The 22,961-nt window shown below is 43.5% G+C and overlaps 1 protein-coding gene across 1 annotated transcript in view; it reads left to right on the top strand.

The window, feature by feature from the left end:
• The first annotated feature begins 6,793 nt into the window (after positions 1-6,793).
• GRK5 (G protein-coupled receptor kinase 5) overlaps positions 6,794-22,961 on the top strand; it is a 162,428-nt gene continuing 146,260 nt past the window's right edge. Inside the window, exon 1 of the mRNA XM_071563031.1 lies at positions 6,794-6,962. Within this exon, the coding sequence (XP_071419132.1) occupies positions 6,911-6,962 (52 nt within the window). The 5' untranslated portion in view covers positions 6,794-6,910. The remainder of the gene's footprint in view (positions 6,963-22,961) is intronic.

The raw sequence follows: 22,961 nt of genomic DNA, 5'->3' as shown, positions 1-22,961 counted from the left end.
CCAAGTCACTGTCTCATTTCCCTCACAGGCACTTTCTGCTGCTGATCAGCAGCCCTGTGTTTAACTGGAGGATTGTCTCAGTTCTGTTGGCTACATGGACCATCCCTGAGGAACCACATCAGTCCATCCCTAGGAAGAGCAGTTCATGTTACCACTATAAGTGGTAAGAGAGTCACAAATCCCCACTGCAGGCCTCCCATCTCCTGCCAGAGACAGCAGTGGAGGGAAGGTGTATGGCTTGTGAAAGGGACCACATCTGATATATGTAAGACTTCATTTCCTTGCAGCTGGGGTTTTTGGAGACTCTGCTGTTGAAACCCAGGCCCCCACAACTCAAACTAAAGGAGGTCCTTGAACAGAGTCAGCTGAGCAGTACCAAGGTTTTCTTAGGCAGTTTTTGTTGAATACCTGATGGGAGCAGCAACAAAGATCACCTGCATGAAGAAGTGCCAACTGCCTTCCCTGTTCCAGGCCATGTGCTTTGGAGCAGCACAAGCAATGTGCACAGCCCAGAATACTGAAAATCACTTTCTAAAAGTCCATTTTCCTTTTCTTAGCTTCTTTCTGTTTGTGCCTTCCTCTAAATAGTCAAATTGAGTTGAACCCAATTTCCCTACTTATAGCCAGAGTGAGATGAGAGGGAAAAAAAAGTGGACACTACAGGATATGGATACCCCAGTATGGACTCCACCTGCATAATAGTATAAGTGCTTCCTGCATCCACTGATTTCCTTGAATTCAAACAGACATCACTGTTGCTTTTGATTTAGAGGCTGTTCCCTTCAGGCTCAACACCTGCCGAGGAGCTCTGAGTTGTGTATTTGACCATTGCACAAGCACAGCATGGGGTCAGTGAACTACCAGGTTCTGAGTTAAGAAAGCTTATGTACCCTTGCCTCTCATTAGTGCTTCATTAAGGGACACCTGAAGGTCTGTGAGAGGAAAGTTCAGTTTTGACTCTTGCTAATGAACCAGGGCTGCTGGAAAGTGCCAGGTGGATTGGGACTCTGCTGGGAAAGTCACTGTCTGAACCAGGAGTGTTGGCTGGCTGAGCTTCTTAGTTTAATTGCATGTATGTTACCTAAAATTTAAAGGCACTCTTGCTTAAAAACACCTTGAAACCTAGAAGTAGAAGCAAGTAAGCTATTTGTATGTTAGAAAGTATGTCAGACTGTGGGTGAGCTGTGCCACAGTCTGCAGCCTGGGATTTGGAGAAGGAAGGAGCAATTGTGGAGAGTCATGACCACGGTAGAGGTGTGGGAGGTCTTTGTGCCACTGCTGAGGGCTGCAAGTGGAGTAGTGAGCAGCAAAGCTGAGCTGGGACACCTGTGGAGCAGTGGCTGTAGGTGGAGAGCAGCAGAACCATCAGCCATTACCTGGGCTGTTTCCTTAAACAGCAGTGCAGGGTGGTCTGTCTGTGTTCACATCTGCAAACTGGCACATCCCTCACATGGAGAGATGTGCTCACACAGATAAGTCCTCTGGGGTTGGGCAGCAAATTGTGTGCCCAGGCATGGCCAGGCCACAGTGGTTGCTTTCTCTCAGCTGTGGGAGCTGCATTGTGGCAGCAAGAAAAGGGTTATTGCTCGGATTTCCTGAGGATGGCTGTCTCATCCACAGATGACTATTCACAACCTCTAAGTTAATGTATTCTAAACCGATGTCCTTCCCCCCTCCCCGGAAAGTTATATTTGTTTAAAACTCTTTGTTTAAACACTTGGCTTGCAAGTGGGGAAATATTGCTCATGCTTTGTTATGAAGGCAACTTATTCAGCCTCTCAGGCCTCTGTGCAAAAGTTTGAACTACTGCCATTTAACAGGGGGGATTTTCCGTTTTGCTTTTTGCTGAGCATCTCTACAATCTGAAGATGGACCTTGTCACTCTCAAAGCACACCTGGTAAAAGTTGATATTCTTTCTTTAGGTCTGGCTCTGGCACGGGCTACAGCAACTGCTATATGTGGTTTTTCTTGACATCCAAATTTCAAAATAAATCTACCAAGTGATACCATATGCACATCTTTTTCCAAATCTTGTTGATTGTCTCCTTTGCTGTCTTTAAGCCTGATTCAAATGAAGACAATCTTAAATGGGGGAAAGACTCTCTGGGGAATTCAGCAGGCTTTAGGGAGAAGTTGACATACAAGGCGCAGAGCAGTTGATAAGGCACTTGAGCAGATAATTGCAGATGTAAATGTTATTTTTTGTTAGGATACTTATCTGCTTGCTCCCATTTTGTGCCTCTTTTCCTCTCTGAGAGTAATTAACTATATCTTTCTCATGAAAAACTTCAAGATCTGTTGGTACAAAGTACTAGATAATGCTCTCTTATTGTTACCATTATTGTTTTGTGAGAGGCAGATTTTAAAGAGCTCTTTGAAAGACCATCATTAACACAACAAAATATTAAGAGGAAAGTAGCTGCTTCTCTCTAAACTTGATGAAAGGGATAAGCAAATCCTAAATGAGATCTGCTGCCGTGGGTCACCGAATGTCAGAGTCTGTGCAGAATATGGGATGCATATGTCTGCTTGTTTAAAAAATAAATTTGGCTTATCTTCTAGAAGGTTATTTTATTCCATGTGTTCAAATGCTGTAACAATCATTTGTCCTCTACCTTGAGGGAACAGATAAATGAAAAAGAAGTTTGGAAATGGAAAGAAACAACAGAGGCATAAACATTTTTATCTAAACCAAAGCAAAAAGTTTGGCTTAGACAACATGATGCATCACCCCGTGGTTGTTGGTAGATGGCAGCCTCTGTCCTTGCACACAGAGGCACTGGAAAATATTCCAGCTGCCTGCAGATGCTCTCACAGGCCTGTGTGCTCCCACCTGCTGATGCCGAAGCTCAGCAGAAGAAAGAATTTGCCTGTTTGTACAATAAGTTTCAGAAGCGATTCCAAACACAATCCATCTTAGAGCTAAACATGAACGGGCTTTACTGCATTAACTGAGTGTTCCAACATGAACTTAGGAGATAGCTGCTGTTGGGGTATGTTTCCAATTGATAAGTATGACAAAAGCCTTTCTGACATCAGGTTCACCAGGGGTCTTATCCTGGCATTTCAAGCAGGCTGTGCTGAGGCCAAGGGGGTTTTCTCTGGAGGCAGGATAAAACTGGGTGTGTTGCCGCTGTGTTTCTGTCTGGAGCTGAGCGAGCCCACCCTGCTGATGACTCATCCTTAGAGTGGCTCAGAATATCACACTGCCTTGCTGCTTCCCTCTCCCTATTACACTGATGCATTTGGGTCTCGCACAGTGTTGGCGTTTCATTTACAAACCTCTCTTTTCCCATAAAGGAAAGATGGCTGCCAGCCCTGCATTATCCTGATGTTCAGCACTTTTAGGTGTTTTTCTGAGCCTTTCCTGAATGACTTCAGATGGAGATTTAAAACCAGAACAACCAGACACATTAAGAACCTTAGAAAGCTCATTTTTCAGAATTTAACTGGGATTTTTTGCTAGTCTGTCTTTTTTTCCTCTTCTAAAATTGGCTGCTTCTGCATATGATTCAGACTAAATTTTCCCTTTTCTCCCAGCGAGCACTGAATTGGGATCTTTAGGCCAGCAAAAGGGACCTGTGTTCCTTCCCTGCCACCCTGTCTTTGAGTCCATGCATTTCAGCACCAGTTTACAACAGTGAATAGAATAAGATAAGCAGTGAAACAGATTTACAGGTCTCCTGTTTCCTTCTTCCTCACTCACAGAGAACCTGACAGTTCCATTAAATCAGGTGTGAACACACCTTGAAATTAAAGGACTGTGTTGTCACAAGTGAAAATGGATATAAATAAATCTACCTCTTCCTATTTTCTTTTGTCAGTTTTGTGAACCAGATGTTCCAGGTGACACAAAAATAAAGATACTAACACCTATGAAAAAGTCATGAGGAAAGACTCCAAAAGCTGCAGTGGGTTTGGCAAAGACAAACTGATGGACTTTTAGGTGAGTCTGTGCAGTGGCACTTGCTCTGGCAACATACAGAGAGCCACATTCATGAAAGGAGCCATCCATTTCAGGGCTGTGCTGGAAGCAGACCGTGATCAGTGGTATAGTCAGGTTTAGAAAAAACTGCAGTAGAAAAGAGATGCAGTAAGGAGTGATCGTCTTTATTTTGTTTTTCAAAGCAATGCTAGTGAGTGCCAGCAAACACACCTCCCTCCATTTTCTAATGTACCACATTGACTCAGATTTATTAGAAACAAGTTTTATTTTGTTAAGTAACATGAAAACAATGAAGAAAACCCTCCCCATTATTCTTACCAGTAAACACAGAGTCAGAATCAGTGCTCTTAGTGTAACATATTATTGCAGAACCTCAGCAGTCCAGTAGCAGAGCTCAGCTTTCCCCTCCCTGCACCAGCCACAGATAAGTTATGTGACTACTGCTAGTCCATTTCAATGCACAGTCACTCAGCTCAGCTGAAATAACCCCTCTGGCAGCAGCACACACACAGCTCAGTTGCTGCCCCTGTTTCTGCTGGGACTGTGTAACTGTGCCTTTGGTTGCCAGGATGATGGAGAGCTTTGGAGCTGTGCTGTTCATGAACTCTAGGTAGCTCCATGGGATTTTTGAACTCCATATAGATCTGTCGTAACTCTTTTGATAAATGTATTTACTCTTTCAGAGGTAAATATTTGAAAGTATACAGGACAATATGAGCATGCTGGAGTCATACTTTTGTCCCATGGAGCAACACTCTGGATGACTCCATGTGTCCAGAGCTACCTAGAGATATTAGATAAGAGAGGAGCAGCAGAGCTGTTGGGTGCACATGCTGAATTCCAAGTGCAACTCAAACCTGAGACCTTCTAGATCTGCCTTCTTCATTTGGGCACCTCTGTAAAAGTTACTCACTAAAACACAGTCAGTGTTTCCTGTGGAGTCTCCCAGGAAGATAAATTCCTCCCTACTAAGCAGGCTCATTGTGAGATGTGGCAGACACAGTGATATCCCATTGCTGTCAGCAGAAGTTGAGCTTGCTGCTGCAGTGAGTGGTGCTCACAAAATGGGCAGTTAGACACATGCCTTCATTATTCCTTTGGAAAAATAGTTGCTTGTAGCATTAAAAACATTCTATATAATAAAAGTTATAACTGTGTCTTCCAACACCAGCCATGTGTTGTTGCTGGTGTTGTCCTTGTGATGACCATTAGTGGGAGGCTGGGCAGGGATGCTGAATGCACTTACAACCTGAGCATAATTTTCTCTACTTAAAAGCTAGTACCAGTGCTTGCTCAGAATTGTTCAGACACGAGCAGGGCAGATGCTCCTTAGGAGCCTCATCTCTGTGCTAAGGCTCTGGTTTCCAGGAAGCAATTTCTCCCCTCAAGAATTATTTAATCAGAGAAAAATCTTCCGGTACTTACAGACACAACTGCTGCTGTATAGAACTTGGCATTACAAAGTAACCATAACATGGCACCTCTCCGGAGGCTGAACACTTTCGGAAGCAATAGGAGAGAGATGTGGAAGACTGTGCATAGCAGTGCCACATGCTATGCACAATAACTTTCAAAGTTCAAACCTTTGAGACTTAATTGGGTACAAAAGGCATTTATTGTAGCTCTTTTACCCTAATGCTCAAGGTTTTATTCAGGAAATGCATTTCTCATGTATTTCCTCTGTTCAGGAAGTGTGTTCTAGGCAATCGGCAAGTTATGTTATTGCAAGTCCTTTCTGCCTGGCCATGGAAATATATTGGTACAATAAAAAAAATAAAAGAAGAAAAAAGTAGTGTCTATGCTCCACTTGCAAGAAGGTGCATGTTAATTTGATTTGCTTCATGTGGGTTTAATCAATGCAAATACAGATGGGGGAAGCATGTCAGTGGGAGTAATGGGTCGTTTTAATCCTCTTTCTTTCCTTGACCTGCTCAATCGATCTACCCTGTTGCTAGGAAAACCAGAATCGTGCTGACACGAGCATCTGTCCTATAGAGACAGAAGAGAATTTATGTCGTAATCCAGCGTTAAAATTCACAAACTTTCCACAAGTGGCTGATGTCTCACGCAGCTGTTTGCGAGGTTGAAAACAATGGTGGGCAGAAGAGATGGGATTCCCTGGGGTACTTCCGTGGGGAGCATTTGAGATGCATTTGAGAAAGCCGAGAAGCCTGTGCCCCGGCCCAAGGAGAAAGGCGAGGGGAGGAAGAAGTGTGCGGTGTGGGAGACCCCTTCCCATGGGAACAAGCACCTGCGGGGCGGTGACGAGAACGAAGACCCGGGGGCTGGGGAGCCCCAGAGCCCTCGGGCAGGGCAGAGCAGGGCAGGGGAGCCCCGAGACCGCCACCGCCGGGGGGCGTCTGGCTCCAGGGCTGCGGCGGGACCGGGGCCGCGGGGAGCCCCGCGCATCGCTCCCCGCATCGCCCCGCGCATCGCTCCTCGCATCGCTCCCCGCATCGCTCCGCTCTTCTCCAGAGCCGAACACCCACTCCCGCCGGCCCAGGCCGCACTGACCGGCCCCTGTCCGAGCCCCTGCAACTGCTCTCCCCCTCCTCATCCCCGGGGACGCTGCGCGGGTGCGGAGCCGGTGCCAGGTGCGGCGGGACCGCCCCAGGACTACAGGTCCCGGCGTGCCCGGCCCCACGGAGCCGGCGGCGGGGCTGGCGCCTGCGCGGGGCTGCGGGGCCGCTCCGCGCTGCCACACCCCCGGGGGAGGGAGGCAGGAGCGCCCGAGCCCTCAAACCACCGGGGGAGCCGGCGGGGCGGAGGATGGAGTAGCGGGGCGCGGCGGAGCGGGCGGTGCGGGGAGCGCCGCCTCCGCCCGGGGGAGCGGGGAGGCAGGCGGGGATGATGCGCGGGGGGATAACGCGCTAGGGGCAGGAGGCGGGTGGGCGCCCGGAGACTCCGCACCTCGGAGTGACGTCCTGCTGCAGTGCCGCTGCCTGCGCTGCCCGAGCTCGTCAATGGAGCTGGAAAACATCGTTGCCAACACCGTTTTGCTGAAAGCCAGGGAAGGTGAGAGAGCGGCGGGAGGGGAGAGGGGGCTTGAGCATCCTTGTCGCAGTCGCCTCTCCGCGGAGCGATGCCCACGGGAAGCGGGTGGGCACCAGCGGGGATGCGTGTCGGTCCCGCCGGTGGCGACTTTCGGGGTGCCATGTGGCTGTGCCGATGTTAGAAACGGCTTGTTTGAGACAGAGTCACAGTGAAAAGGAAAATACCGCTTTTTCCCTGTGCGCGAGGGTTTGGGAAAGGAAGTGAATGAGATTGCAAAGATTACAATATTCACCCATCTCTTCCTTCCCCCTTCCCGTCCCCCCCCACTCAAATCTGGTCCCACAGATTGTGCTATTTCAGCGTCTATTGTTAAAGGTCAGCTGCAGATGCATTCATTCAAAAGGGCTTAGCAAATCTGCAAATAGCTTTCCGCGCCGTGTGGTGAGACCGGCAGGATCGTATCGCTTCCCCGTACAGTCATTGCCTTATTCGGCGTTATTAGGTGAGATCATGTTGCTGCAAACATGCCCATTGTTGAGAGCGTGTTTGTCCCCAGCCGGAGCCGGGCAGAGGGGCTGGGGTCTCAGCGGGTGCCCCGGAGAGCCGGGGGTGGCCGGGCGGGGGTTGTCCCCCGCGGCCGCCACCGCGCTCGGACAGCGGGATGGGATGGGATGGGATAGGATGGGATGGGATGCTCCGGGCGATGCCGGGGCCGCCGGCGCAGGACCGCCGCCGCTCGGCTCGGGGCGCCCTGAAAACACGCTCGGCTGCCGGCTGCGGGCTCCGTGAGCACCCCCGTCCTGCCCCCGAGCACCGCAAAGCCGCTCCCCGGTAACCGGCGAATCGCGCACACCGGGCTCTTTGGCCCCCAATTCGGGAGCGGACGCGGTTTCCTCTCCCCGCACAGACGGATATCCCCCCGCACCGGCACGGCGGGGCCGGGGGCTCGGGGCTCGCCTCAGCTCCCCGCGGAACCCCCGTCCGCCCGGAGCATCCCTCCAGCTGGAGGGGGAGCGCCACGCATAAGCAACACGTCTTAGGGATGCGGCATCGCTGCCAAGAAGCGGTCGCTTTCTGTCTGTTCCAACTCATATTTTATGTTTGTATTTATTTACTTGCTTACTGCGTAAAATAAGGCATTTTTCCAAGCCCTTGCTCAGACTGTCTTCGCTGAAAACACTTACTAGACTGGGCGCTTTTAGGTGCGGTACAACCTGCAGCCTCTTTTCCGCTGTTCTCCAAAGTGCTGGAGCTGCCTGCGAGCGAAGCTGGGCACGGCTTGGGTGGGCTTCACCTTCGGTCGCTCTGGAGCTGTGGAAGTACGAGTAAAGCAGCACTCATTTTGTAAAAGAGATCATTCAAATAGTCCTCCCCTGGAGTGCTCCTTTTGCTGGGAAAATAGTTCAAATTGTAAGATAATGTTTATATAACTCCTGGGCTGTTGAACTTGCAAAGCTTAGCTAAAGAGTAAAGTCCTGAGATCCTCCCAAAAAAGCTCTACAAATAATAAGGGCAAAGGTGCTGCTATCCCATGCAGCAGATTGGTGAATTATAACTTTTTGACTTCTGATGGAGAAATTTCATTTTCTATTGTCATTTTTAATGTTGTTTAGGGTGCAGTTGTTGCTACAAGCCATACAATTCTGGTTTAGATTTCAGTAGACTTTAGGAACACTTTAAAGGACTGGTATTAATTACAGTTATTGTGTGTTGTTTACAGAGAGCCGATATTTTGCAAGTAATTTTAAATGTGGCACTCTGTTTTACAGTCTTTTCCTACCGTCCTCAGGAAGATGGTTTCAGTAATGTTGTTATATTATGTTAAAGTCATATTAAAGAAGCCATTAGCTATAATCCAAATGGCAGAAATTTATCAAGATTTACTCCAAACCATGTTCCAACTGTTCTTTAAACCATGTATGAAGGACCAACAACCTTTTTTGGAGGCCTGGTGCTAATTTATTTTTAAAGCTTTTTTAGAATGGAGGTGATTTCTTTTTTAAATGAAGAACAAAGGGCAAGTGCTGTACCTGATATCAGAGCCACAAGTATTATACCTGTATTGCATATGTTGCCACACTTTAAGCTACTGTTGCAAGCTGTTGCTGCCAGTAAAGTGGTTTTAAAATTTTGCAGGGAATAATTAGGTGGTTGTCACTGCAGATGAAGAAGACAGAGAGCAAGGAAGACCAAGAATAAAAGCAAGTTAATATATTGAGGATTATGATATCTAAAAATAAGTTTGTTCCAGGTCCTGCAGACTCCATCAACAGATTAAACTGGGTGAACATGTAGCCAAAGCCAAGTTTGTGCATGTGTGTTTCCAGTTGTTAACTCAAAAGTAAAAGCTGTATTAGCTCGAGTACTTGGTGGTTGGTGCTTGCAATGGAGTTCTTAATGTCAGAAGAAGGAAAGTAATGGGATCTACTCTTCAAATGTTGATAAAAGCAAAAGTTTCATCACAATTGCAAGGGGAACATGAACCCACTATTAGTAACAAAAAGGAAATTTCAGTTTGGTTTCAAAAGGAGATTTAGGTTGACCTGCAATGTAAACTCTAGCAGTGGACATTTATGAGGGGATCTGAAGTAGGGCTGAATGACCACCAGAAACCTTCTATAGCAAATATTGGTTTACATTTTGCAATTCCTTTGCTTTGGCCTTAGTAGAGATTTGGTTTTTTTCCTGTGGTCCCTTTTGTAAGTTCCTTCACTCCTGATGTAAGGTGAGATTTTTAGCTGAAATACCAGGAGACAAGTTTTATAACTGTTATACAAACACTTGCAGTTGAATCCTGATGATCACAATGAGAAGCACACCCAGAATTAACTGATTCCATGTGATACATGAGTAATCTTATTAGAGCAACAAAAAGCATAAATGCAGTTCACATACAAAAATGTATTTCAGTGAGTAATTTTAAGCAGGGAATAAATTTCAGAAATTTGAATATTTTTGTGGAATATGAAGTCTTTGACAAGAAACTACAGATAAGTTATTCAAAAGTTTGCCAGTCTGAACTTGTAAAAAATGGCGTTTTATTGCATTTGAAAGTTCATTCATTATTTATTAGGAGTAGATTTATGCTGTTTCCTCAATTATAATTTCTCATTTCTTGAATGCAAAATCCCATTTCACAAATCGCTATTCTCTTTTTGGACTGACTAGAAAATACATCTGGTTTAATTATAGGAACCAAATAGGTATTTGGGAACTATCTAGTGTTGCCTGGGGAAAAGAATAAGCAGAGAAGGGAACACAAGAAAGATGAGAGTCATAAAATGAATATCAAAATAATAACAATTGCAGTCACTTTGGGTTGAGTAAGCATCCCAAATTATGTGTTGGTGAAACATTTATCTGGATCTTCATAGAAGCAGAGGATGGTTTGGGTTGAAGGAACATTAAAGACCGTTCAGTTTCAAGCCCCTGCCAAAGAAAGGGACTCCTTCCACTAGACCAGGTTGCTTCAAGACCCGTCCAGCCTGTCCTTGGACACTTCCAGGGATGGAACAGCCACAGCTTCTATGGGAAACCTGTGCCAGGGCCTCACCACCCTCACACTCAAGATTTTCTTCCTAATACCCAATCTTAACCTGACCTCCTTTTTCATTTAAAGCCGTTTCATTGGCCTTTCTTTTCATTAGCCTTCTTGTTCCTGAGTCTCAGCACCAGTGTCTGAGCCACAGAGTCATCCAACCACGAGCCATGGAGATACACCACAATGCCAGCAGGGAATCCAGGCTGGGGAATGAGCCCCAGTTTGTTTTCCCAATTTATGGTTGTTTGACAAGAGGGCATCATCAGAAACAAGGAACCAGAAGAGACTTATGAACTGAGTCTCCCAACATTTCAGAGGAACTTTAACAGCCCTAACCCGGAGAAGGTTTAAATTATATCCACAGAGGGGTGAATCTCCTCTTGCCTGTCAAAAACAATAAAAAGACAAGTTTTTCAAAGAGGCTGATGATTAAACTATGTTTCTATGTAAAATAAACAATCTGATCAGAAAACCATGACCAAGGCATGGTGATTACCTGGATGCTCTTCCTCAGGAGACATTCCTTCCTGTCCATAAGATCATCCTTTCCTCATGTTACCTGCTGCTTCTGTGGGTGTGACCTTCCTCAGGCAACCCAAAATGCACTTCAAAACACAAATACAGCTTGACTGAAATCACAAAATCCTTTACAAATTTGTACAAACAGACAGACAATTCTCACCACTTTAAAGTTTTAATGAGAATTATGGTGTCTAATTTAGTTACTAGTTTTAAAGCAGCCACTTTTGAAGATACACTATTGTTTTTCTCAGACTTGGGGTTTGTAAAGTGCCAAGTTTACCATGTGAACTTGGTAAAAGGAAAAAGAAACCTCCATCCAGTAAAACACAATGCAAATGCTTTTTTCCCTTTTTAGGTAGACTGGAATTCTAAAATAAGCTTATTTGTGGCACCCGAGCAGAGCCTTTGATAGGCCTGGCCAAACGGGGAGACCTTATTTTATACTTTCAGAATTTTTTGATGAGTACACACTGATGGCATATAACATACAAAATGTGACTGTTCATAAAGTGCTGTATTTTTAGCTGGCTTTTCCAGGATGATCAGAGGAGAGATTTGTGTGTGTCCTTATTGGCAAAAGACTAGCAATAAATCCTAAAGAAGAAGCGTGATTGCTTTCCAAGAACTTGGCTACAGAGCAATTGGAAAAAGGGCAGTAGAACAATGAAAAGCATATTTTGAAGGAAAGAAGGTGGCTGTAATGACAGCCAAAACCCTGTGGGGAATATGATTATTGCAACTTCATTAACCAGTGCCTTGAATTCAGAATTTAAGGTCCTCTCCTCCATCTCTTGACATAAAACCAAAATGCTTTGTATGGAAATCGTTGTCTCTGTAACCAGACAAAGCTTCATGTGGTGTCTCAGCTTAGTTTTCTCTTTAGAGCTCAAGAGAAGCTCACCATTGTAACAGCTTTTTAAAAGGTATTTCAAGAATGGAATCAGCCATTGCTTCAGATGCAACATGGTGCTATTAAGCAGTAGTTTTAAAAAAATAGTTTAATTTTCAAGCCTGTAGCCATTTCTTCCTGGGGGAAAAAAAGTATCCAAAAGAGTCAAGAATATTTCATTGTATTCAGAAATTCAGAAAACAGATTTTTTCAGGCCTTTGTGGAAAGAATGTGTAAGTTTGAATACTTCAAAATCTATTTTACAGAAGGGAATTAGTTCTGTTGCCATACCTGGCTTAGGGCAAATGTGTGTGCGTAGAACTGGATTCAAATCTCTTTTCTTGTGGTTGGTTTTTTGTACAGCAGGGCTGATGCAGAGCAAGTTAGAGGTGCTGTAACTGTGCCCTTGCTGTTCTGGGATTCTCCCTGTAGCCAGACACACCAGTCTGCAGTCATGGAGACAATGCTGGAGAAACCAAGAGCTCTTCCACCTGAACTTTATTACTGGAGACAGGATTATGCCCTTCCATGTGTTTTGTTGCTGTGGAACTGTTATGGCCTAATTTCTATCTACCTTATTGGGTTTGTAGGCATTTAAAAAAAAAACATTTAGTAGTGAGCCATGATGATCTCTCAGGTTATTAACACACTGAAGCTGTTGGGTAGTAAAACTTTTAGTACAAATTTAACTATGGAGGTTTGAGTAGAGCTACTTACATCTGCTCCATTAATCTCATGGGATTGCTTTCCTCAAGTGCAACGTAATAAATCTAAGAAGAGACTGCCTGACTTCATTATCAGTATGTTCTTTCCCTGAGAATGTTTTAACTTAGTGTTGCTGAAATTGCCCACTCAGAAAAGAATTTCCTGTATTTATACAAGGCGTGGGTATAACTTTGTGATTCTACCTAGCCTTTGTGTATTAATTAAGAGTATTCTGAGATAACATTAAAAAACATCTCAGAGAGGTAGTTTTAGGGATGCAGCACTTGAGCAGAACTAGCTCATGTGTCTTTGTGATAAACAGCTCCAGAACAAAAGCTTCAACCAGAGTCTCCCCCTGAGATGGGCCCTACCCAAGTGTTCTTGCCTCTGTCCCCAGAGAGCTGCTGGAGGGGGCTGTGCTGCCTCATTTGGAAGAAAATGAAGAAAAAATAGCTGAAGAGGAATTCAGCAGCTCTGACTTTGTTGTTTTTAGGCCCCAGGGGAGTGTTATACCTGTTTGGTGGCTGGAATTGTTTCCTTTTTCCTCTGTACCTGTGGACAGTAAAGTGAGTTACAACTGAAGAAAACATCCAACAAAAAGCCCACACCTGCATTCTTTCAGTCTCACTTCTTGGAGGGTGAGCTCCCTTTCCAAGTCCTGCTTTTCTAGCTGAAATCTGACTTCCCCAACTCAAAAGATGAAGACCTGTGTGCTGAGGACTTTCATATTTGCAGTGAAGGGGTTGAAGCTCCAGTTGTGAATTCAGACTTGCTGGTACAGATGTGCTCTGCTCCCCATAAACCTCAAAGCTGACTGCAGGATGTGGGCAGGGTCCTCCTGCATGTGTTGAGGTTGTATTTTTGTTGCTTGGCTGACCTTATGTGCTAAGCCATGTGACTGATTGGTCTCTCCACTGTTTTTATGCCAGTGTTACTCTGTGTATGACTTCTGGTTTGTATTGATCCAAAGAAAGCTACTGAAGCTCTTATTTCAGCACAAGCAGTGGTGCTAAAGTCACTGGAATTATTTCTGTGGCTAAAATATCCACAAAATCACCTCAGGATCCATATTGGTGCATTGAAAAAGCTTTAAAGCAAATTGTTTTCTGAAAGCAGTTACTATCTTTATAAATTCTTAGTGAAATCCTACCAAATAAATGAGGGTTCTGGGTAGAAAAATGGGAGCTAAGGTTCTAACTCATGGTCATCTATGACATCTTCCCCTGCATCTCTATTTTGAAAATACCCTGTGTTTTATGAATTTTCTATGTGGCAGTGGGTAAGAGAATCAGTTGTTCTTTATTTTTACTGGCATGTAATCTAAACAATAACAAGATGATATAATTCTAATATTTCTTTAAGACCACAGGATGTGAAATTAAATTAAAAGGCCAGGAAAATAAAGAACCCTGCAGTTTGATTACACTCAGCTGGATTATCTTTGTAATTATTTTCCTTGGAAGATTTAAAAATGCATACAGCTTTGTGAGAAAGATTAAGCAGGGAAATCAAAATTAAAGTAAACATTCTAAAGAAAATATTGCAAAGATGATGGGTATTTGACTTAATTAAAAAATGCTTTAAGTTCCCTGTTAAAAGTGAAAGGATGGAACAAAACACAGGTGAGGGGGAAGATGGATGAGGCTGTGAAGTCTGTACAACTGGCTCAGCTGCTTGTGGCTCACATAGTGTCTTTTCAGATGTGGTCAAGAAACTGTCAGAAGTATTTATTCAGGGCAGAAGGGCAGACTAAAAGCAGAAATACACACAGGTACTCAAGACTCAATTCAGACCTGTGAGCAAATAATGCAAATAGTGAAGGAAGGGCAGTTGTCTGTGCTCTGGGATGAAAATAGTTCTTCCCAGCTAACTTCTCCATGGTACAGCCAAGGCTGAAAAATTTCTGTATCCATCATTTCCAGCACCTAGGGATGCATTTACTATGCATGAGTAGTCCCGTGGACTTCACAGGGGGACTGCTTGTTGGTTGGAAATGCAGCTTGTTTGTGCTCAGGAATCAGCCAGTTCTCACTGCAGCACTGCCGTTCCAGACACTAAAACCACACAGACACAGCTGAAGTGAAACTACTGGAAGCCATTGGGAAAGGCCTACTATGTCATTTTGTCCCTTGTCTGCCATGTACTTTTAAAGGTATGAAACAGTTTTGGTATAAAAATGACTCCATTTGTGGGTCTATCTCTCTTGAAAATTTTTTATGAGCCCAAGAAATCTTGATTTTTCTTCTTAAATTACTCAAATCTTCTTTACTCATGTAATCCCTTCTGTACAGTTTTCATTTTTTCTCAGGTACTTTCTGTTCCTCATCAGTTACAATCTTCTCAAGCTTAGCAGGTTTTGTTTATTCCTTCTTCCAGCCTGTCAGATTGGATGGCACAGCTCAGGTTTTTGTGCAAGTCAGTCCTCAGGACCTGTTCCTTCCCCCTGGTGGGCTCCTCAGGATGGACTTGGCTCTGAAGGCAGAACCTGCTCCTCACCTGCCCCACCTGAAAATCAACTGCAATAGCTGCTCAGGTGGGGAGGGGCTCTGGGGAAGAGGCAGTACCACAGAGGGGATTTCATCAGGGTATTTCAGAGTGGTTTCCAGCAGTGAGGTTGTTTGTGGAGCTTCCCATTGTCCCCAGGATGCCAAAGAGGTGGTTAATAAGCTGTAGCAGCTATTTTCTGCCTTGGTTGAGTATTCTCTTGGGTCCCATTGAATGCATGATTTCACTATGAGCCTGGCTTTTCCCAGTAGGCTGAGGTTATGCTACAAGTTCTGGAAGTTACCGTATTTTTGGTACAATACCTCTTTTGCTTCCCTGCTCAAAGAGCCAATCTTTACCTTGTGTGGGTGTGTGGAACAATGACTTCTTGGATGCTGTTTACTAGCTCCAGTGCTCCTGGACCAATCCCTTTTTCCTAGCATCATTCTCCCGGTGAATAAATTTGGATGATTTTCTTTTCTCTCCTTGTTTCAGTAGTTTAAACCTTTCTAGACCAAAATTCCCATATTTCATTCTTCCCCTTTTCTAATCTGTCTAGTTTATTTTCCTTGTCCTCCGTTTCTGACACCACCTTTGAATTTGAGAAGTCTTTGATGTACTGTTTAAAACATACTTAATTAGTTTGGATTAAGTGTCAGGTTCCTGGCCACATGTAAGGCTTTATGTATTTTCACTTCTGTGTTATCCTTGGTTGCTCTTTAGTCAGTGTTTAGTCTGTGAAAAGGCTCCTCTCTAAAATTTCTGAATCTGTTCTTTTTTTCCCCTCTGTGCATGTGTTATGGAAAACCTTCATGACTCTATAAGAAGTCTTTATTTGCAGTGAAAGCTCTGCCTGCCTCAAAGTCCTCCCTCAATTCTGTTTAGCCACCCAGTGTGTCCCAGGAAAGGGACTGCCTGCCAGGATAATAGAGACACTCCATGGCATTACAGTTGTGTTCACTTGGCAGCACTTGCAGAAGGCACTGATGGAGAATCTCATCTTGGGGGATAAAAAGGGAAAAAAAGAGAGAAATGCAGCTGGAAGAAGAGGAAATTCAGTAACAAAGGGAAGATGTCAATGAAGCCAAGTGAAAGCAGCACCAGTGAGTCCTCTGTGACATTTCCATCAAAATATTCCTGTAGGCAGTGCAAGGGAACTGACACCTTTTACAAGCAGATGAGTTGGAAAGAATGGATGCCAGGCTAAATCATCATTTAGCCAAGGTTGCCAAAATATCTGTTGAAGATATATCCATATATATTCATACTGATGCTGTTTAATGCTTGCCATTCAATTTTGTCTTAGGTTTCTGCTGATTTCATCTTCCCAATGCTTTCCTTGTTGTTCCCTCTTAGGTTAAATCTTGTTTCTTCCTGGCGATGAAGATTATATTGGTAATTTCTTTCAGCCAATGTGCCTTCTTCCATCTTCTTTACTTTTGGTTGTTATAGGCTTTATTTATTTTCCCAGTGCTCTGGGTCTCTGTGAAGGAGGAGAGATTCTAGTGATAAGCACTCTGGCAATCAATAGGATTGTTTTTCTGTGGGGGAGATCTCATTGCTTGCGTGGCAAACCTTTCTCCAGCAGAAATCAATGGAACAACCTCCATCTCCTCTGTTGTTGCATGGTGCAGAAATGCAACTGCTCATCCTGCAGTTTTGCAGAGGAAATTTTACTTGGCTAACAGTTATGGAAAATTAAGGGAATCTGGACACTCAGCTTTAATCTTCTTACTGTAAGAGGAAGAATAGTTGCCCAGTGCAACATTTGGAAGCAGTGAAAAAGCTTACAAATACAGGAGCTTGGACTGATCTATGAATAAACCCTTTCTGTCTCACTCCTTAGAAATTCCACATCTACATTCCATCTTTGAATCACGATTTTGTGTTTTCTGAGGATGCCAAATTATAAATCATACGTTGACTGAGAATCCCTCATGAAGCACACATCTGGGAAAGTTTGTGCTTTGTTTATTTCACCAGCAGCAGAGTTTTAGGAAGAACCACCCAGATGACTTCCACATGATGTAGGATTCTCTCTCCAGGTTACCATACACCTGCCCAGGAAGCCTTGTCATTTTGTGTGCATCTCCTTCCACTCTCTGCTGAATGAGAGACATAGGAATGGTTCAGGAATTAAAAAAACCAAAACCAAAAGTTGAGCTCTCTGGTTTGTAGAGCTGGTACTAGGACAGAAAAACATTTGAAATAAATAGACCCTTCTTGCCACATGTCATTGATTGACACTGAAGAGCAGCAGGTGCCTATGGAAAGGCATGGATAGAACAATCCTTCCTCAAGCTGATCTTTTCAGCTCCCCACTCCTGGGACTTCCTGAGCAGAAGGAAGCTTTCCCCTTTCCCCCCTGGTACTCAATGGAGGGATCTATCCTTTATGAATTTATTTAATCCATTTTTTGGACCTCATTTCTAATTTTGGCCTGAGCAGCTTCCTGTGGCAAGGAGTTCCATCGTGTAACAAAGGCATGCAAACTTCCCCACATGTGTACTTCATGAGGGACTCTTGGTCAGTGTATGACTTATGTTTTGGCAACCTCAGAAAGCAGTCATTGTAAGATGTGAAAGTGTCTTGGAGAGGAAAGAAAGTGAATTATCTGCAAATCAACCAAATACTCCTTGTTTTTTTTCTTGTGTTGGTTTGGTTTTTATTTTTTTAACATGTTGGTTTCATTGCTTCTGCTCTAATTTCTATTACACCATCCATGATTTTATAACCCTTTATCACATCCCCTAAATAGTCTTTCTCAAGGCAGAGAGGTCCAAGTCTATCAACTCTCTCCCTTCTAATTCTATATCCTTTTTTAAAAGGGTGACCAAAGCTACATGGCATGGTGGGCAGTGGCTCAGTGATGCTGACCACTTTGTCCTTTACTCTGTTCACCAAATTTACTTGATGTTTATTTGCTTTTTCCCCCCCTGCTGCCACAAGTATTCCTTTCTACGCCTACTGATAGTGACCTCAGAACTTTGTCTCCTCAGCTGCAATGTTTAATTTGGAGCCCATTGTTTGGTGAACATAGCAAGAGTTTTTTCCTTCATGTGCAGTACTGTGCTGTCTGATACAAAATAAAGCCTCTTTTTCCTCCTGACTCTTAAGTGATTCAATACTGCGACATACTCCTGCAACTCTTCCCAGTCTTTTTGTGTTACAGCTGTCCTGGAGAAGTTCATCTTAGCAGCAGATGCCATCTTGCTATTTATCTCTTTTCCAGACCACTTATAAATACACTGAATAGTGTGAGTCCCATTGCAGATCTCTGTGGCACCCTGCAGGCAGCCTTGCTCCACTGTCAAATTCTTACCCCTGATTTTCCATCCTGTCAACTGCTACTGACTCACAACAAAGTCTCCTCTCCAGAAACAGTTTAGATTCTAAGACTTGTTGGTGAAGGTTGCTGCCGAAAGAACACTGTTCAAAAGTGTCAAAGTCCACCTGCCCAGGTGACTTTGACTACAACCAACTTCTTCCAGAGTTGGAGAGGAGAGAAAACCTGTGAATGAGAAATGTAGGAGTTTGCCAGCTGATGGCAGTGTTCGAAGGAGCCATTCCCCAGGCAACTGAGGTCTGACAAAGAAATCAGGATTGCACCAACGATTGGAGAACAAGGTTCCAGGTGAACACTGTTAAAATGGGATCTGTTTGAATTTATCCATCAAATCTCTGGCCATCTGAGGCTGTTGTAGGGTCAGTGATCACTTCTAATGACCAGAGGAGTGTGATACCTGCCAGTAGGCCACTGGCCACAGCACACTTAAAAATAAACCCAACCCAAATCTCCCATCCTGCTCCCAAACCCTGCCAAACCTGGGACAAAAAAAAAGGTACTTTTGGGTAATTATTCTTCAGGACCCGAACACTAAACATTGTCCTCTGTCCATGCATGCATGCACAGGATGAACCTCTTTCATCAGACAGCCTAATCTGAAATCTCCAGCAGGTCTCGGGACATTTGTTATTCTGGCTCATGCAGACCTCCAGCTGCAAAATGTTTATTTGGCTGTGAAAAGTCTATGAAGTAACAATCTTTGATGGATCCAGCATATTGTTTTCCCTTCCTTTTTTGGGATGCTGTTTGCCTCCAGCTCTCATGAGGAACATGTCTCTCTGTGTGCCATAAATTCCAGAGGCTGTGCACGACTGGCAGTGTGTGTGGCACAGGTGGAGCTCTGCTGTGCCCGCAGCCTCCACTGCACACAGGTTGCCTCAAAGTAACGTTGTAATAGGACTGCACAACATGTTAATGGTTAACCTTGCCATGATTTCAGGTTGCTAATAATTTATCCTGGCTTATTAGCAGCTCACAGGTTGAATAATACCATGACATGGGATTATTCACAGAGTCAAGGAAGTAAACTCTGGCTCCATGCGCATACTTTGGAAAGCAGATAGGGAAATATATTATTTCTTGAGTGACCTCTCTAAGACCTCGGTGTGCTGGTTGGTGTAAACAAACTGGTAATTGCAAAGTTTGAAACAAGTAGGGGGCAGCTTTTTAAAACTTATGGATGTGCTGTGTAAATGCCCCTTCCAAGATGAAGCTCAAGTCTATACGTTAAAATCCTTTACAAAGGGATTGTTTGAATGTATATTTAAGCAAACATTTACCAGCTGTGTGAAGGCACTAAGCTTGTGTAAAAGCCCAGAAATATTTTACAGGATGAGGACAGAGCATGCTTTTGTTCAGAGTACCCTGGCCTAAATTTTAAAAAATACTTAGTGATATAATTTTTTAATATATTTCAGTTTTTAGATACAATGAGTTGAGAATGAAATAAAACAGGGAATTAAATACTGGATGCTAACCTCTGTTATCATGCATATTTTATGCAGGGAAGAGCCAAATGTGAGAGGTCTGGCATTTTTTTAGGGCCAGATCCCAAGGAGGGCAGGAAGCAAAGCTTTGATCTCTGCCCTTTGTTCCTCTCTGTGCTCACCGTTATCACTCAGATGTTGGATGCAGCATCACATATTAGGAGAGGAAATGTAGAAGGTTGCAGTGCTGCCTTTGTGAATCTGCTAGTGCAGGTGTCAGCTAAAGATGCCATCCTATAAACACTGAAGCAAAAAGTAAATTTCAGAAATGAATAGTCCCATAAGGTGAACAATTTTTTGGCAGAGGCAATTTGAGCAGTTGTTCATCAGTGAAAGTAAATGCTTCACTTCCCAGGCTCTTGTCTGTTTGTGTAAAGAAAAGCACATTTTATATAAGCAGTTAGAGGACCTGATGCCCAATTCCAGCAGATAATTGTGGGAAGATTGGGGTTTTTTGAGAAGCATTTGAGGCTTGTTTCATTAAAAATGTGATGAGATTTGCAGATGCTTCTCTAACACAGATCTTCACTATTGCCACTATCTTCTCCTCTGGACTGATTGCAAATCACAATGACTGTGTTTTAAAAAACACAACAAGTGATGCATTAACTCCTCTAATGTCTTATTGCAAAGGAAGTTTCATTTGATCTTAGTAGATGAAGTCCAGCTGGAGGATAAAGCTAACTTTTAGGATTGCATAATTTTGCACAGAAGTGAATTTTGCTTTTCATAAATCTTAACTGTTTTCTCTAGGGAGGGCAAAGAGGGAGAGAGAGCTTGACAGGAATCAGTTGTTTTGATTTAAGAGAATGTGAGGAAATGGTATCTTTCAATAGATACAATTTTTATTAAAGTTGAATACTGTGACAAATAGTTTAAACTTAGAATGTTAGATTTGGTATGTAAGCAGAGCAACTCCACTGAGATTTGAGTGCATTGCTAAGATTAATGAAATATACTTTGTAAAGAAGGGCAATGATTCACTGAGTAAAAATAGGCAGCATCTTAAAGACCTTGTAAACACAGCTATTAATTTTACGACTAGGATCTTATACTCTTTGTCTTACTCTGAGAATAATGCCACTGCATTCCATGACACTGTTCAGTGGATACAAATTCATCTCCTAACCAGATTTTCAAATAGACTTTAAAAGTGGCCACAGTTAACATTTTTGTTTGCATGTTTTGTCCATACTTTTGCATATCTTCATGATACTTTTAGTGTATAAAATATTAATCTGTTTTATTTTAAGCCATCACCCACACCACAAATCCTGCTTGATACACTTGCTGCAGTCAGCAATAACAATACAGAAGGAGCCACAACTGTCATGTCCCTCCTTTTCTACCTACTTATTTCAGGGCTTTGCAGTCTAGAAAGTACTCCTTGGTGTGAGGCACTAATTCCCTCCCCCAGTTTTGATTGTGCTTAATTCTTGGTTTGCTGTTGTACTTCACTTTTTATTTGAGGGGAGGGGAATGACTTCCCTCTTCTTTTCCATAACCTCAGGTCTTCTAATCTTTATTTGTTCTTTTCAGTATCAGTGAGAAGCTTTCTTTGGCTTGATGCACTTAGAGATGATCTTCCCAACAATTCCTGTCTTATTCCACTGCCTTGATCTTCTGCATAAAACATATATTTGTTTTCTTTCAAAAGAAGGAAGCCTCAAAATTTGGGCAGGAGCCAAAGAGTCAATTCAAGGTCAATAGTATTAAGTTTTATTTAATGAAACATGGCAAAATCACCATCATTTTCTGTTGAACCCAATGTCCATGAGTGTCTGTGTTTTCTTTAAGGTAAAAACATATTTTAGGTGCCAGCTCCTTTCACTTTGAACAAATAAGCCAAGGCCAAACTTATTGCTTATGCAGGAATATTAGTAATGAGTTTGTATCAATGGGGTAAGCACAGAGATCACAAACACAGTTTGCTGTGGTCTGTCTGCATCCATGACCTTTCCAAGCTGGAGCAAGCAGGTGGGATGGCAGAGTGGATAAGGAGGCTCAGCCGAAAGGATTTCATGCAAAGCCAGAAGTTGTGAACAGCAGGAAGATCATCACAAGTTTTTGGTCCTGGGCTGCAGCTGATGGTGTGCCCAGGGACAGCCCTGTGCCTTGGCCCATCTCAGCCTCTGGGCTCTCTGTGAAGCACTGACTTATTTTCCTTGTATACCTGATGTTCCTTGAAACACTAAATATATCTCTTTGTATTCCTTTGTGGAGTGGGTAAATACAACCTGAGCCATAGAACTGTGTGAGATCTGTAGGGTTCCTTTAATTTTCTCCTCACCTTTTCAATTTACTGTTTTTACCATTCTTGCAGGGTCCTGAACCTCTGTTTCTCTGTTTTCAGTCTAAAGAAAAGAATCCAGTAACTAATCTCCATACAGTAACCTGCCTATGGGAAGAATCAATGTCTGGTTGACCAGACTGGTGTCTGGATATTTAAAACAATCAAATTCCTTGACTTCCATGCCAGTCTCTAACAACTGGCACAGGCCTAATGGTAATTTGTTCTCTGACTCTAGCTCTTTTTTAAAGATGGAAGAATGTTATTTGACAAGCAGCTCCTTTTCTGGCCAGTTACCCACATAGCAACCAGTATAATACAGTGAGAAGTGATGGGATGTGACCTGTGATGGTGAATGTGCTGTCATTTATAAATGTTCCTGTCTGTAGCTGTCTACATCTGTCTGTGGTCTTACTGGACATGTTTTTCATGAATACATAATAATACCATGTCTCTTCTAACATTGCAGAGCCCTTTTCCTTTGCCTGGCTGTTATCTGTTTAGAAATTGTTTGGAAATGGTCTTGAGTAACTATTTAATTGGAATTGGAGGTGTAATCGCATTGCTGCACAGCCATGCAGGGGCTGTAAGTCCTGTGGCCTCATCAGCTCTGCAGTCCTTTGCAGAGAAGCAAGTCAGATACAGTTAACTGAGTACTCTTTGCCTCCACAAGGCAGAGAAAATAGAGTTTCACAAGAGCCACTCTGGCTGACACAGGAGTTAGCAAAGATCAGGCTGGGATTTGGAGCTTGTCAT

This window comes from Pithys albifrons, chromosome 9, assembly GCF_047495875.1.
Source record: "Pithys albifrons albifrons isolate INPA30051 chromosome 9, PitAlb_v1, whole genome shotgun sequence".
NCBI lineage: Eukaryota > Metazoa > Chordata > Aves > Passeriformes > Thamnophilidae > Pithys > Pithys albifrons.
The sequence above is the reverse complement of the archived record's forward strand: the minus strand, read 5'-3'. Positions and strand labels throughout refer to the sequence as shown.